General features: G+C 43.7%; 1 protein-coding gene across 3 annotated transcripts in view; it reads right to left on the reverse strand.

Moving 5' to 3' along the window:
* The window catches only part of LOC146667438 (atlastin-2), a 40,024-nt gene extending 37,123 nt beyond the window's left edge, over window positions 1-2,901 (reverse strand). For 2 of the 3 annotated variants that reach the window (XM_085409129.1, XM_085409127.1), the window contains exon 1: window positions 2,804-2,882. In XM_085409129.1, coding sequence (XP_085265255.1) covers window positions 2,804-2,864 — 61 coding nt within the window. In that variant the 5' untranslated portion in view covers window positions 2,865-2,882. Of the gene's footprint in view, window positions 1-2,803 lie in introns of all 3 variants that reach the window. The other variant, XM_085409130.1, reaches the window with a different exon arrangement.
* Window positions 2,902-16,596: the final 13,695 nt, after the last annotated feature.

Raw genomic sequence — 16,596 nt, forward strand, 5'->3', positions numbered from 1 at the left:
ATAATGCAAAGCTATTAATGTATCCAAGCATAAACATACTGTACTCTTCTGGATGAAGATTTCAAAGAGATCCATCTATTAATATCTATCATCCATCTCCCTCATACTGTATTTATAATCTAAAACTTCAGTTATGTTTTACTAATTTTAGATTTATAGATAGATAGTAAAGTGGAGTAAGAAAGTAAAGTAAGATTACAAAGAAAAGGAAATTGAGTAAATGCATTTTGTTAAAAGTCAAAGTTTATGTAAAATGACTAAAAACATATTTACATTGTTTAAAAAAAAAAAAAAGGTTCTTTCAGTTATTGTGAACTGCTTGTGAAAAATGTAATTTCCTGCATATGATGGGTGAAGGTAGCACAAGGTGGGAGAGAAGAGGAAAAGTAAAAAGAGCGCAAAGAGACAGTGTGCGATGACACAGAGCAGGTGGAGAAGTTAGCTTGTTTTCAAGTATTTTCAGTGAGTGAGTTCAGACTTTTCGTCACAAGAAGTCACAGTTTGTGTCTGTACCCATGTTGGCAAGACACGGTAAAGTTTCAGCGTGAAGCTGCTGGACAGGACAGTGTATTTTGTTTTCTGCTGCTGGTGTAATTATTAAGATGGAGCAAGGCTAACACAGCCATTTGCTAAAAAGGACTACTGTAGACTGCCAACTTTGCCACCAGACTGCTCATGGTTTTTGGGAAATGCAGTAAATCTATTAATCTAGGCCTGATTTGTAAAAGGTGGATGGGCTCTGCCTCGAAAAGGTGGATGGATGGGTTCAGTCATTCGGGAGGGGTTCAGAGTAGAGCTGCTACTCCTCCACATCAAAAGCAGATAGGTAAGGCTGTCATGTCATAGGTAGGACAGGGCATTAAATTTAAATCTAAAATAAATAACGCTATGGAACCCTGAAAATAAACAGTCTACATGCCACGCCCCCTTTAGATTCACCCTTTCAGCAAGTTGCCCAATTTAAACATTTCTCCAGTGTCTGTCCTTTGCTATTAAAACACATTAGAAACTATATTCAGTCAAAATTCTGCTAATCTGTCTTAAAGTGCTTCTATGAAGAAGCCCAGGGCTTATCAGAGAATTGCAAAACCAATAACCACGCCCTAAGAATTCCCATTAGGATCAGGCTAATAAGTACAGGTCTATAAGCATCAGTGCTGTTGCAATATTCAGTCTGAACTTGAATCTGTCAAGATAATAAACATACCAGCACAAATACATACAAATCCCATGACATCTTTAACAGCAAACATTTCCAGCTTCTTCTTCAATGACATAAGAAACTCTGTGCTTAAAAACAGGGTAAAGAACAGTGAAGGCTTTTTGATATTACAGTCCACCAACACTCCCCAAACAGACTAAGGAGTTAGTAAACTTTAAAAATCCAAGATTTCCTAAACAGCCAGCTCAGGGAAACCAACACAGCTGTCCTGGTATCCTTAAGAACCTTGTAAGCAGATTATTATGAACTACTCTAACCTGATACTGGGTGTCTTTCACGAAAACCACGATAGCATTGCTTAGGGGCGATCGTGGCTCAAGAGTTGGGCGTTCGCCTTGTAATCGGAAGGTTGCCGGTTCGAGCCCCGGCTTGGACAGTCTCGGTCGTTGTGTCCTTGGGCAAGACACTTCACCCGTTGCCTACTGGTGGTGGTCAGAGGGCCCGGTGGCGCCAGTGTCCGGCAGCCTCGCCTCTGTCAGTGCGCCCCAGGGTGGCTGTGGCTACAATGTAGCTTGCCATCACCAGTGTGTGAATGTGTGTGTGAATGGGTGGATGACTGGATATGTAAAGCGCTTTGGGGTCCTTAGGGACTAGTAAAGCGCTATATAAATACAGGCCATTTACCATTTATGCGTTTTATTTTTTCCAGTGACAGGTAACAACTACTGGCAAGTAATTCTTTGAAGCTCCACAGCTAAATAGTAGAGCATTCCAGTATTAAGGTAAACTTACCTCACTGCTTATTCCTTCTGACCTCTGTCCATTAAATCGTTGACTTACATTTGAGATCAAGGGTGCACAATCAGAGCTCTTGCAAAAATAATACAAGTTTCGTCGATACTAGAGAATTAAAAAGCTGAATTTTTCAATTCAGATCTTCATTTACAAATGTTAATTTCATGAATTTCTTAATAAGAGAGGAAAGCCATTCAACTGGCAATTTTAACTTTAGTTGGAATTCGAAGTTAATTTGTAATGTGTGTACCCTAAGGCCTAAGGCACAAAGCTATATTACATTTGTAACGGTGTCCGCTGTTATAGCGCCTCGTTATCCAGTGCGTCGTACATTAGCCTAGCTAAAATTACACAGCAAGTTAAGTTAGCTAGTTGCTAGATAATAGACGAATACAGGCTTCTATTTACTGTACATTGACAGATCGGTTCAGCGGCTGTTATAATGACATGTTCTACAAGAAGGAACATCAGCTCAAGGGGTAAGCAGTAGCAGGAAAAACAAACAGATTCAGCTGCAGGTGAGGAGAGCTGAGTGGCTTCACACCGGCTTTATTGTAACAACACACTGCACAGCGAGAATGAGTCGTCCCCGGCTCAAAGAACGCACGCTCAGTGTCATAATCAAAACAATCTTTTCAGTGATATTTTATCGGTCGAACACAGCGGGAAGCTCAAATTCGCAATAATATGCGAAACAACGGCTGAGGCGAATATTTGGCGAAGCGGAGCGCTGCATTGTCATTTCATAACCGTTGTTATCTATCAAACGCGCACAAACACACTGCGGTTAAAACCACACAAAAACTCTTCTTACTAGAATCTTTCAAGTCTCAGAGCATTAATTACCTTCTTTAAATATGCTGCTTTTATGACTCCGCTGTTTCAACCTGCTCTTCTCAGCCGCCATCTTTCTTAACCCGCAAATATCGGCAGACCGCTCTGACGTCACCGAACTCAGAGCGGCAGTAATGTCCGTGGGGTCCTAAAATACACAACCGGCCTGTTCCTCGTGTAAGTTGGCTTCTGTTCTGCAGCCCTCACTTTCCATGGTTTTATGGCAATATTACTAGGTAAATACCAGAGGTAGGAATTAGACACCTTTGAGAAGGGAAGTGGACTCAACAGTACCTCAAAATTCGGTTTCTTTAAATGGTCAAAAAAGTGGATCCAAAAGCAGAGGTGGGTCGAGTATCCAAAAATTGTACTCAAGTAAGAGTAGCATTACTTTAAAATATTACTCAAGTAAAAGTGAAAAGTAGTCTTCAAAAAAGTTACTCGAGTAAGAGTAAACAAGTACTTCGTGAAAAGACTACTCAAGTAGCGAGTAACCGTTTGAAATGTCTGATTTATTTTATAAATAAATGCTATCAGACAAACCAAAAAAAATAAATATACAAATTTTAGTATTTTCAAACGGAATATATGTAAAAACATGAACAAAATAAGGCACAACAATTCTAATTTCAAGATTTCAGATTTTCAACAAGCTTTTTTCACCAATACCTACAGTAAATAATATAAATATATAAACAGTGCAAACAATTTCCACTGACAAGATATGCTGTAAACTTTATATTCATTTTTGTTCCAAATGGCACAGCAGCCTCAGAGAAAACAGAACGAGACATCTTCCTCATGAAGGGTTCTCCCAAAGACAAGAACTAACAGACTTAAAAACTCCTTTGTCCCACACGCCATCAGACTGTTTAACTCCTCCCTGGAGGGGAGAGGGAGGGGAAACAGGAGGACAAAGGAGGGGGGAACAACTAAGCTGTAGTGCCTCTTCACCTCACTGTGCAATACCTTTTGTGCAATACTTTTGTAAATAGTCAACGGTGCAATAGACTCAATACTTGAAATGTGCAATTCACTTGTATTTTTATTTTTATTCCTATTTATTCTATTTATCCCCTTCGTATATTTTATTTATATTGTCTCTGTATTTATATATATATATATGTGTGTGTGTGTGTGTATTATATATATATATATATATATATATATATATATATATATATATATATATATATATATATATATATATATATATATATATATATATATAATATTCTGTAACTCTGTAACTTCTGTCGGTGCTGTGCTTTTTTGGAAATCGAATTTCCCAGAGGAACCCACCCGAGGGATTAATAAAGTTCTATCTAATCTAATCTAATCTAATGTACATACAAGGGAGCTCAGTTTACCATACATTGTATGGGTGTGCATTTATTTCTGCATATTTAGCAAAAATGTGCCATTTCTTGACTCAGTAAGGTGATGGTTAAGCTTCAGCAGCAGTTTGCTCTCAAGGTTCTTTCTGTGAAGCTTCAACTGTTTAGCAGTGAACAGGAGTCCTGCATGACTGAGAAGTCCTTCACAAGCTCCAGATGCAGGAAGAGCAGTATTGATTTTGATCAACAGCTTCTTGATGTGAGGGACGCTATGCAATAGATCCACACCTCCAGTGAATGGACATGAAAGGTACCTCTCCAGCCCTGCTTCTGGCTTTTTTGACCCCATGGGTCCATCATCTTAGTCGAATAGGCCGCTGTTTGCCCTAGCATCATCCAGCTCTGTGTCTAGGTGATGTCTGATGAAGTTGAGACCTGTGGAAAGATGTATGGTTTTCAAAAGAATTAGGTCTGGTCATTATAGTGCTGTATACACTGCCAAGCTGTGGATGTTTGGCAAGAAGATTTGATCACACTGGAGATGTTTTTTACTAACTCTTGTAGAAAAACAAAATCTTGTCATTCATATTCCGCACAAACAGTTTGCAATGAATTCCAGATTAAGTTTAAAATAAGAATGCGTGCAAGGCTAAGCAGGGCTCGCAAAATTTCAAATTCCCTGGTAGCCCTTCGGGCAGGGACTCTACGGTTTTTGGTAGCCCAAAATAAATTTAAGTAGCCCAAATAAAAAAGAGAGCAATTTTTTGATTGATGTTTTGTTTCCTGTTTTGTTTCCTTTACAATATTATACATTAAAGTATAATATTGTAACGGAAACAAAACATTAATCAAAAAATTGTTGAAACGCAAATTACAACATTGAATAAAAATTACAATCATCAACTCAAATACTTGATTCTAATTGAAGAGAAATTTCTATGAACTTGTAAGAACTGTGTAGGACATGAATCAGTCTGTGTCAGATCCTGAATTTGAAATTTCCACTGAAGTCACGGGTAAGAGACAAGTGGAACCAAGATCTAGGCCATTTGCTTTTTGAAGTTTGCAAAGACTGCTAAATTGTGCCAGTGGTAGTTCACTCTTTGCAACATAGTAGCTGTTCTAAACAGATCTTTCAGGTTTATTTTTAGTATGTTATTTGCAATTGGTGTTTGTTCCGGGAAAGATATTGCAGACTGAGCAATAATGCATTTCTTGCATTTTTCATGGGTTCTAATGGGGGCCTTTCTTAAAATTACTGGTCCCAGTAACAAAGACACTTGTCGACTCAGAAATCGAATGAAACTCACAACACACCCAGCAGAACATTATGTTATTTACACGGGTGCACATAAGTGGTCCGCATGTGCGCATTCGCTGTCAAAATAAAAGACGCGCACCAGATAAGAAGTTGCAACGTGCGTTTGCGTCCATATAAAAAGCACTGTTTTTGTCCGCTAGAGTGGGATTTTCAGGGCACATTCTGCACCACATCTGTGCGTTCATCATTTGTTTGAAGCCAGCTCACCTCCTGCAACCACTTTTCCGAGAATATGCGCTTCTTTTGCGGTTCGGACTCCTTCTGACATTTCTTTGGAGGTGGAGGAACACCAAAGTAATTGCTTAAAGGAGCTTGCTTCTTCGACATCTTTAAGAGTTCTAAACAAATGTCTGTCCTCCTCCAGAAAATCTTATGTACGCAAACACGCATTGCAACTTCTTATCTTTTGCGCGTTTTTTATTTTGACAGCGAATGCGCACCTGCGGACCACTTATATGCAGCCCTGGTTATTTAGCTCGTCATATTGCAGCCACGGAAATTCTTTTGTCCATGAAACCATAAAGCTGCACTTTCTTTTTGCCTTATAGTCTGATTTGTCATAACTTTTCCGTTTTGTGGTAAGCTTTTCTTTGGCTGTCACTTCTTCACCCTGACCTGTCTTATTTGGCTCAGCAGAACTAAAATATATATCCTGCTGCTTTTACACACGCACTCACATAACGCTCAGCGATTCTCTGCGCGATCAACCTCTCACATGTTTAAGCTTGCTGCGGGAGATTTCACTTGTCATGTTTGCATAGTAAGCTAACGATTGATAAGACGATGTCAGAGGAATTGGTGCGCAAATTATCGTCACTCACCAATCAGTGCTGTCGCTCTCTATACACAGTTCACGTGATTGCAAAGTGAAAGCAAAAAACAAGCGCAAATTCAAACGCGATTTCAATTTGTTGCATATTGACAGTGGCTCACCGATGCCAATGACATAATTACCCAGCTACATTTCCGAAAGAATGCAAAAGCATTGACATATATTTTTCCTTCCTATGATAGCCCAACAGGCAGGGCAGCGATAGATTTTGGTAACCCGACTGGAAAAATCGCTAGCCCCGGGACGTCGGGCTAGCAATTTTGCGAGCCCTGCTAAGCAGTGCTAGCCAATAGATCCTCCTGTTTGGCTGTTACTCTGGGAAAAGACAGGAAAGACTGTGATGGAAGCCGTGACTGGAGCTGCAATGTAGCCTATATAATATTTATATTGTACGAACGTGATAATTCTGTATATTGTAATAACGTGATATTATATTGTTCAAATGTGAAAGGTATATTGTTAGAACAATATACTTTTCCCTTTTCTATTTTTCTTTTGCCTTTGTGGCAGCTCTACGCTTCCGTATCCAAGTCTTTTCAATGTGGCCTCACAAAATTATCACGACTACAACAACCATGAAAAGAGTTGGATGGACATTGCTGCTCAATCACAGCTGCCTGGTCAATGTTTTTCATTAGTAATTTAGCAAAGTTGACGGTGGTGGTGTGTGTGTGCCTGTGTGAGTGAGTAAAAGACAGAGAGGGAGAGCCAGAGACAGATTTTATATGATAAGCTTCATGTTATGAATGCACAGTTTGAGCACTCAGGTCGCATCAGAGCATCAGGCCGTATAGTGTGAGACCCTGCATCGTGACCTATGAACTTCTAACCCCTGAGATTCAATTGTACAGTTTGAGCAGGAGCTGAATAAAGCGACTGAAAAAAATCGCAGTGTTTGCCCAGCTTAATGCAGACTGTTTAACCCTTTAAGACCTACCATAGAACCAAGTCCGCCAGAGCTTATATTATATTTTTACATGCTGTGGAGCCATTTTTGGGAGCATTTCAAGTTGCTATACATCAATACAACCATTATAGCCCAGATTTTAATAATATGTATTCATTAAGTGCATAGTAATTACATAAATTGCAAAAAAGTGCAATAAACTACAAAAAAATTGAAAATCGTTTTTGCTTTTTTAACATATATTTGTAGTTAGAGAAATTTAAGAGGCTTATCCCCCAAAACTGTAAATACAAAAAAGTTGCACAAAATAGTTTCCCACCACAGGAAATTTATTTTGAGTGTCTTCATAGTTTTATTTTTGAAATACACCAATTTTTATACACTGCAGGAAAAACGAAAGTAAATATTATACTGCAAATTTGCAAAAAAGCAGCATATGCATAAAAAAAAACTATTTCCAGCAGTGCAATATGAGTCCTAAACATCCCAGAAACGACACAGAAAGTCATACAGTCAAAGATAACTTTTGAAAAGACAAGTACAGGCCCTAAGGCCCTCATGGTAAAAAAGACTACATTTCCGGGAAAATGACGTCACTTCCGGGCAGGTAATGGCGGAAATGCAAAAGTTCGCGCTGACGTCTAGTCCAACGTAGGAAGTGTTATGAACAGCTGATCGGATCGGCAAAGCGTGTTTCTGGAATATTATGTTTTTGTTCCTGCAAGCGCTTTTTATGCAGTTTTTGCAAAGCTTTATGTGGAAGGAAACCGTGACCTAGGACAAGCTGATGGCATAAGATGTAAGTACAACTCCTCCGGTTTCATATGCAAAAAAAATTTTTGCGCTAGCTTACATGGTTGCAGTGCTACTGGGATTTAAAAATAGTTACGCAAAACAGAGCGTGTCCGCTCCGATCGGCTCTAAAGGGTTAAACTAAACAAGCTGCTGTTTCACATAATAAACCCTGTCACCCGCAGTATTGCCTTCTGTTTTAATAGTTAAAGCAGTGGAGACGAGCTGTTTACATGTGCGTGGAACTCTAGCGTCATTAACCAGACTAAGGGCTTTGGAGCGTGATGTCACGGGGGTGGGCGTGGAAAGGATTTTGGCCCGATCCGCCATTTTGGGGGTCTTGTGGTGGACCACTAGAGGGCTCCACTCACACCCAGTGTATAGGAAGTGTGTCCCTGTGTTTTGTGGCGCGATATGCACAGTTGATGTTGGAGACGAATAAAGAAGGAGTGAGAACTGAGAGCTCTGTTTCGTTGATGCTTACCTCCACATTGGTGACCCCTGACTCGAGCATGCAACGGGCTGCAGATAACGCAGACTCCGCTATGGATGCATCAGCGGCCGCCGGACCTCCGCCTCCTGTTGCAGCTACGTTCGCTGTGGCGCTGAAACCACCGGACTTTTGGCTCCATGACCCCCCGTCATGGTTTGTACACGTGGAGACTCAGTTCGCCCTTCGCGGCATCTCGGCTGACGACACGAAGTATCACCATGTGGTGGCCTCACTCGACCCGCTGGCCACCCGTCGCACGATGGCGCTCCTCCGGGACCCACCCGCCCAAGGGAAATACGCTGCCCTCAAAGAGCTGCTTCTTCGGCGCTATGCCCTCTCCGACGCTGAACGAGCCGAAAAGCTCCTCAACCTGTCAGGCTTGGGTGGCGGTACCGCACTCGAGCTCATGGAGAACATGCTATCGTTGCTCGGGCCGGATGACGGTGGTTTCCTCTTCGCCCACCTCTTCCTCTGCCAACTACCGGCCACCGTGAGAGCTGTCCTCGCGAACTCTCCGCTTCTGCCTGCAAAGGATTATCGCTCCCTGGCTGAAGAAGCGGATCGCATTCTCCTGGCTAGCCGCACTTTCGACGTTCACGCCCTGGCTACGGACACGCCGGCGGCACCTTCCACGCCTCCCCCTGCCTCCCCCGGAGCTTCCTCCCCTTTGCTGACGGCAGGGATTGCTACACGCCGGCACCGCGGAAAGAGCATCTGTTTCTACCACCCCGCGAAACTGTCCGTCGCTCGGGAAGAGTTTGCAGCCATGGAGCGCCTTGGCATTGTACAGCGTTCGCACAGTGCATGGGCCTCTCTGCTTCACATGGTGCCCAAATCGGACGGTCGGTGGCGGCCATGCGGAGATTTCCGCCGTTTAAATAATGCCACGGAGAATGACCGTTACCCAATCCCCCACATTCAGGATTTTTCTGCCAATCTCGCCGGAACGTCGATTTTTTCTAAAATTGACTTGGTGCGGGGGTATCACCAGGTTCCCGTGCGCGCCGAAGACGTTCCTAAAACCGCTGTAATTACCCCCTTCGGCTTGTTCGAGTTTTTGCGCATGCCGTTTGGCCTGAAAGGTGCCGCCCAGACCTTTCAGCGGCTGATGGACTTTTGCGTGGGCTGCCATTCGTTTTTGTTTATCTAGACGATATATTGGTGGCCAGCTGCTCAGCGAACCAGCACGAGTCCCATCTGCGCCAGGTTTTCCAGCGTTTGGCAGCACATGGCCTGATCATCAACCCTTCCAAGTGCCAGTTTGGGTTGCCTGTTCTGGATTTCCTCGGGCACCGCATTTCCGCTGAAGGTGTGGTTCTGTTGCCCGACAGAGTCCAGGCCGTTTCGGCTTTTCCGCGTCCCACGTCGGTTAAAGCGTTGCAGGAGTTCTTGGGGATGATAAATTTTTACAACCGCTTTCTCCCCAGAGCTGCCCACCTGCTACAGCCACTCTATGCTGCCTTAAAAGGTAAAACAGCCAAAGATCCGGTTGACTGGCTGCCGGAACGCGTTCGTGCGTTTTCCGCAGCCAAGTCTGCGCTGGCTGACGCCGCCCTGCTGGCCCACCCGCTTCCGTCGGCGGAGATCGCGTTGACCACCGACGCCTCTGACGTGGCAGTGGGTGGGGTGTAGGAACAGCGGGTTTCAGGTCTCTGGCAACCGCTCGCCTTTTTCAGTCGTACGCTCCGGGATGCTGAACGCAAGTACAGTGTTTTTGACAGGGAGTTCCTGGCCCTGCACCTCGCGTTTTTTCCTCGAGGGTCGCAACTTTACTGCGTACGTTGACCACAAACCTTTGACGTTTGCGATGTCCAAGGTCTCTGACCCATGGAGTGCACGCCAGCAGCGCCAGTTGGTGGCCATTTCAGAGTTTACCACAGACATTCAGCATGTGGCTGGTAAGTCCAATCACGTTGCTGACTGTCTCTCACGTGTGTTGGTTTCTCCGGTGTATGTCGGCATCGACTACGCTGCCATGGCCGCCGAGCAACGTGCTGACCCGGACGTCCTTGCCCTTCAGTCAACAAAAACGGGCCTTGCGCTGGAGGACAGCCCGGTGTGGGACGGCGGTCCACACCTTCTTTGCGACGTTTCCACCAGCCGCCCGGTGGTTCCCCTTTCGTGGCGTCGTCGTGTTTTTGATTCGGTGCATGCCCTCTCTCATCCCGGCGTCCGGGCCTCAGTCAAGCTGGTCAGCGCCAGGTTTGTTTGGCCGGGTCTTCGCAAGACGGTGAAAGAATGGGCGGCGGTTTGTATCCCATGCCAACGCTCGAAAATCCACCGGCACACACAGGCACCCCTCGAACCTTTCCGTGTCCCGGGTAGGCGTTTTCGATCACGTGGACCTGGTTGGTCCCTTGCTGCAGTCACAGGGTTTCACGCACCTTTTGACTGTGGTGGACCGCACAACCAGGTGGCCGGAGGTGGTACCCCTGGCGTCCACGACAGCGGCGACGGTGGCCAGGGCATTTTTGTGAACGTGGGTTTCACATTTCGGCCCCCCTGCTGACATTACCTCGGACAGGGGCCCCCAGTTTGTTTCCGAGCTTTGGTCTGCTATGGCTGACGGCCTGGGCGTCAAGGTCCACCGCACCACAGCATACCACCCGCAAGCTAATGGGATGTGCAAACAGTTTCACCGGTCACTTAAGGCCGCGCTCCGGGCTTCCTTAACAAGTGGCGACTGGGTCGACCATCTTCCGTGGGTTTTGCTGGGATTGCGTAGCGCGGTTAAAGAAGACCTCGGGGTTTCCCCGGCTGAACTGGTCCTCGGCCAGCCTCTCCGGGTCCCCGGGGAATTCTTACCTGAGAGCCCTCCCCCATGTTTCGATACCTCTTTGTTGCCTTTTCGCCCCCGAAGAGACTCATTTCCTGTTCCTGGTCCTGTGCACCACTGCCTGCCTGACACTTTTGTTCCGAGTTCGTTGGACTCTGCTCGTTTCGTTTTCGTCAGGCACGATGCCCATAGGACTCTGCTGCGTCCACCATATGAGGGGCCATACAGGGTTCTTAAACCAGGCAACAAACATTTCATTTTGGACTTTGGCGGTCGGCAGGAAGTTGTCTCTGTTGACAGACTTAAGCCTGCACGTGTTATGCAATAGGATCAGGTGGTCCCGGCCCAGGCCCCTCGCCGCGGCCGCCCACCTGCCACCGGGCTGATGGATTCTGTTTTTTCCCCCAGGAGCGACCCAAAATCAACGGAGTCCGAGTCGTCTGCAGCTTTTTCTGACCGCCAGTGCCAGCCTCGCTCCCGGGCTGGGTTGCCCTCTGTCAGTTCCCCACCCCCCCAGTTCAGCCGTTCCGGCCGTTTGCTTAAGCCCCGGGTCCTGGACTAGTTCTGCTGGGTGTTCGGGGGGGGGGGGGGGGGGGGGGGGGCATGTGTGGTGGACCACTAGAGGGCTCCACTCACACCCAGTGTATAGGAAGTGTGTCCCTGTGTTTTGTGGCGCGATATGCGCAGTTGATGTTGGAGACAAATAAAGGAGTGAGGACTGAGAGCTCTGTGTCGTTGATGCTTACCGCCACAGTCTAAACAAAGCGCAAGCGAAAAGGGAGCGAAGGCACACACAACAGCCACCATTCATATTTGCTGTGTGGTCGGCTGCAGTGTTCGATCGCTCGACCGGCAAGAGAATAAGCTTGAAAAGGGTTTGTCTTTTCATTCTTTCCCAACCTGGAAGCAACATGAGGCAGCTTGTGTATCAATGTTACCAAACGAAGGCGTGTAGCCTGGATAGCAGCTGTGAGACGAGCTGATATCCAGTTCTCTTCCATCTCCAGATATCTGTTGGTGCTCCAGACATTTTCATTCCGGTAAGTTCTAAATATGTTCATATCACTCTTTATAGCCTATTCGTTTTATTTTCGATGCGCTCTGAGCTCATAGCAAATTAGAACAAACATCCTAATGAGTGATTTTGCAGAACTACCTTCTATTTATAGAGTTGCTAATTATTTGGCATTATTGCAGCAAACCAGCCTATGAAATGGATGAAACATCATGACTGGGTTCCAGCACTACACAAGGGACCTGCTTCAAACATACTACCATGCCAATCAGATTACTTCTTCCATGTAAGAGTGAAGAGGTGACCCTTCTGGATAAGATGGTGAAGGTTTGCTGCGTTTGGTGAACAGTGTGATAATAAAACCAGGGAAAATGAAACCTGCTCCTGTTAAATATTCTTAAGTCTTTTGCTGTATAAATAGCGATTTTTTTTCTCTCCAAAAGATACAGTAAATAAAGTAATGTTAGTAGTGGGTGATATCATGTAAACACTGTCATGATTTTATGTAAACATTTTGTCATTTGTAAACTATAAATGACATGGATTCTACACTGTAACGGATGTGATGTTCTATAAAGTGGTTTTAATAATAAAAAAAAAAAAGAGGCAAAAATTAGTTTGTTTCTTTATTTAACTTTTGAACAGTGGGACTCAGTCAGTACATATTCAGTAAATGCAAATTATTTACACGGCAGTGCACTACAGGCATAAATCTAGACCCCTAGATAAAACATTATGTCATTATAGCAGTGACAACTCCTCCACAGTAGCAGGTGGGATTTTTCTGTTTTGAGGACGGCTCCTTTTACCTTTCATTATGGATGTTCTGTTTATGTTTTGATCAAAAGCTTTTTTTTTTGGGCAGCTGAAGAGGAGAAGTCTATCTTATGGCCAACCACTGACTGTATCTTGGTCACATTACCCAGCAAAACCCAGTATGCAGGTTCATCTGTAACAGTCCTTGTGCCACGATCAACACTGTTGCTCCTACATTAAACCGAAGAGCAGGTACATGGGTGCAGGTCTCCGCGACTCCGGCCATACAGGTGCAGTGGGCGGCTTCAAACTTCCCTGTGATGCTCACCATGACCCAAGGCTGCAATGCTGGTTCATTCAGTCTTTGAGAGTGCAGGACCTGAAACACACACAGGCAAAGTGAATTTACAGACAAGAACTATGAGCCAAGGCCGACATAAATGTGTTTAATCGACTTTATCATAAATGTAACAAAGTGTTTAGAAAGTTAGCACATACATGTAATTTTTCATTTCTTTATGTGTCCATCTATAGAATGCTGCATGTTATAGTGTAAATCTGCCTGTTCTCTGTCATCACTTTAGAGATAGAGAAAGCATAAAGTGACAATTATGAATCACTTAATATGATAAGGAGATTCTGCAGGTCATTAATCATTGTATAAAACTAAAATAAAATGTCAAGCTCCTTTGACTATAATAAATATGAATAAATCATTGCAATTTCTTTAACCATAAAGAATAACTAAATCCTTCAGGACAAGGACGCGCTGACTCCACAGATAAGGTACAAAAATATGTCAGGCTACGTCAATAGCGGTTGGTCTTCAGGGTTTCTACTCCACGGCCGTATTTCATACGGGTCCACATTTCCAATGCACGCTATTTTCTGCAAGTACCGCCGCTTCGCCTCTGAACGAAATCGGTCTCTATGCAGTCCATTCTCTTTTGAGCTGCTTTTAAGCATCTTGTAATCGTCGTTCCAACACAGTGTGTTTGTTTTGATTCGTAGACCCCGAAAATGGTGCCGCGCTCCCACAATGCATTGCGGCGTGACGTCAACTCCAAAGCCCTAGCTCACGCTAGCTAACCAGCGAGCAGTTAAAAAGACAGCCGAAGCTGCACAAAACACCCACAAACTTATCTCACTACAACGTAGCGCGGAAAATATGACTCGCAGCTCGAGCTCTAGACAGCTGCTGTAACATAAGACTGACATCCAGCTAACCACAGCTAAAAAGATATTTAGAGAAAACTTACCGTTTCCTCAGGTTACACGAGCTGAGTTTTTTCACGCTGAAAAGTTGGTTTGTTTTGGCTCTCACTGAAGACACCGACGCTGAAGACATAGTTGTTCTTTTGTGCTGCTTTTAAGCGAAACATTCTTTGTATGTGAGGCCAAGGGTGTTCATCCTCTTCAGCTCTAGCGTAGACTCATGTTTTCATGTTCCTTCTTTCCGTGTGTCCGCTACTTTGAAACAGTGTTGCCAACTCCTCAGTAAGGAAAATCGCTATTGGTTGTCCTAAAAGTCGCTAGAAGTCGCTAAATGATGTCATCGCCTAATTTGCATAATTGGTCATGCTAATCTAATTGTAACTTATGTTGTTGGAGAGAGAAATAACATCGTGGAAGAGACATAAAGTGAGTTAAAAACGTCCTAAATGCATTTAGAGTTTATTTAGAACTACAAATTAAATTTCTTTTAGCAATTGTTTTTTTTTTTAATGTCACAATTCCAACCCTGCTCCTTTATCCGGGCTTGGACCGGTAAAAGTGACCCGAAATAGGCACTCTGGTGGAGTTACTTTGTGTGTGTGTGTTTATAAGTAGTTTTAAACCTTGTGATCCACAAAACAGCATAAGAGTAAAAGAGTAAAAGAAGAACTGACTGCGTTACAGCACCCGCTGCTTGTTGAGAGTAAAAGCGATACGCGCTATCACATCTTTTTTTAGCGACTTTTTTTAGAAAAAAAGTTGCTAAGGGGTCTGAAAACTCACTAAATATAGCGACAAAGTCGCTAAGTTGGCAACACTGCTTTGAAACGCTTGGGCCGCTCTGCCCGCCACAGTTTCAAACTGGTCATGTGACTGCATGGCCACATCTGATTGGTAAAAAAGTTACCGGAAACTCCACTGGCGGCATGTTATCTAATGTGTTAAACTAATTATTTTTTAAAAAGTAATGAGTCAAATCTTCCAAATGTAGCGGAGTAAAAGTACCGTTTCTTCTTCACAAATGTACTCAAGTAAAAGTAAAAAGTATCGTGCAAAAAAGGTACTTTAAAAGTAAATTTTTTTCAAAAACTTACTCAAGTAAATGTAACGGAGTAAATGTAACTCGTTACTACCCACCTCTGTCCAAAAAGTGATCAAGCAACATTGAATGTCATTGTTAGAAACTTAATAGCAAAAATTAACTTGTTTAGATCCTGATTTTTTTAATAGCTATCTTCAATTTTGAAGACCCTTTGAATGACATTCAGTTGTTGTTTCTTCTTGGTTAGCTGTTTAATTAAAATGTCTAAACTCTTTACAGGTTTTAAATTGTAATGCAGTGCTTTTCTGTTTTACGCGTACTATCAACCCTGTCTATGCTGCTACAGCATTCATTGAGGCCATTTTCTTTTTAAAGTGTTGTAATGCTTCGTATCTTGTCTTTTTAATATAAGCAAGCCCCTAAAAATAATCAGTGGTCACAGTCATCCTCTCTTTTTTGGGGCGGGGGGACTCACATGAACCAAAACATAACAAACTGGCGGGGACAGAAATACGTAGAAATGTACAGATTATGGACATTTTAATTTTAAAACTGTTTCAGAAGGTAGAGCTGATACAACTGAAGTCATTGCAAAGTTGAGTTTTCTTATCACTAGAGTACTTCAAATACGCCCAAATCATCCAAGCTTCAGCAGACTACATTGGATGCAGCTTGAAGAAGTGTACAAAAGCAGGACAAAGAACAACAAACCCCATAGTCAAGTGGATAGCTACAAACTGCATTGCTGAAGATGTCAGTGTGAGGAATGTTCTTAGAATAGTAACAAATGAAAGCATGTATGAGCCTCTCTCAAGACACACCATCACAATAAGAGTGTATACGTTGTATAAAAAGTGGAGCACTATGAAAGTGTCTGCTTTACAATGTGCACCAGCTGTTGCTCTCTCTGGAGATCAGTGGATGTTACTGGGTAACCATAATTACCCCGGAATTACAGTACAGTGGAACCCCGACTTACGAAAGGAAATCGTTCCAGAGGGTCTTTCATAAGTCAAAATTTTTGTAAATCAAAGCACCTTTTTCCATTTCCTTTTGAGTGAGGCGATGTTGGCTACATTATATTGATGAACAGTAGGGGTAAATGGACTGAATAAATGGACAACTGGTTTGGTGCTGGATAGCTCAGTAGGTAGAGTGGTGGCCCCATGATCGGAAGGTTGGGGTTCGAATCCACTGAACGGCTACTCTGAGGTACCCCTGAACAAGGTACCAACCCTACGCTCCACATTGACAGCCCATCCTCAACTTCTTTCACCGTGGCCTTAACTCCATTAATTTCAGCGTGCGCTGCTGCCGTG

Source organism: Rhamphochromis longiceps, linkage group LG6, assembly GCF_057381845.1.
Source record: "Rhamphochromis longiceps isolate RC_006_pf linkage group LG6, R_longiceps_female_GT1.1, whole genome shotgun sequence".
Lineage (NCBI taxonomy): Eukaryota > Metazoa > Chordata > Actinopteri > Cichliformes > Cichlidae > Rhamphochromis > Rhamphochromis longiceps.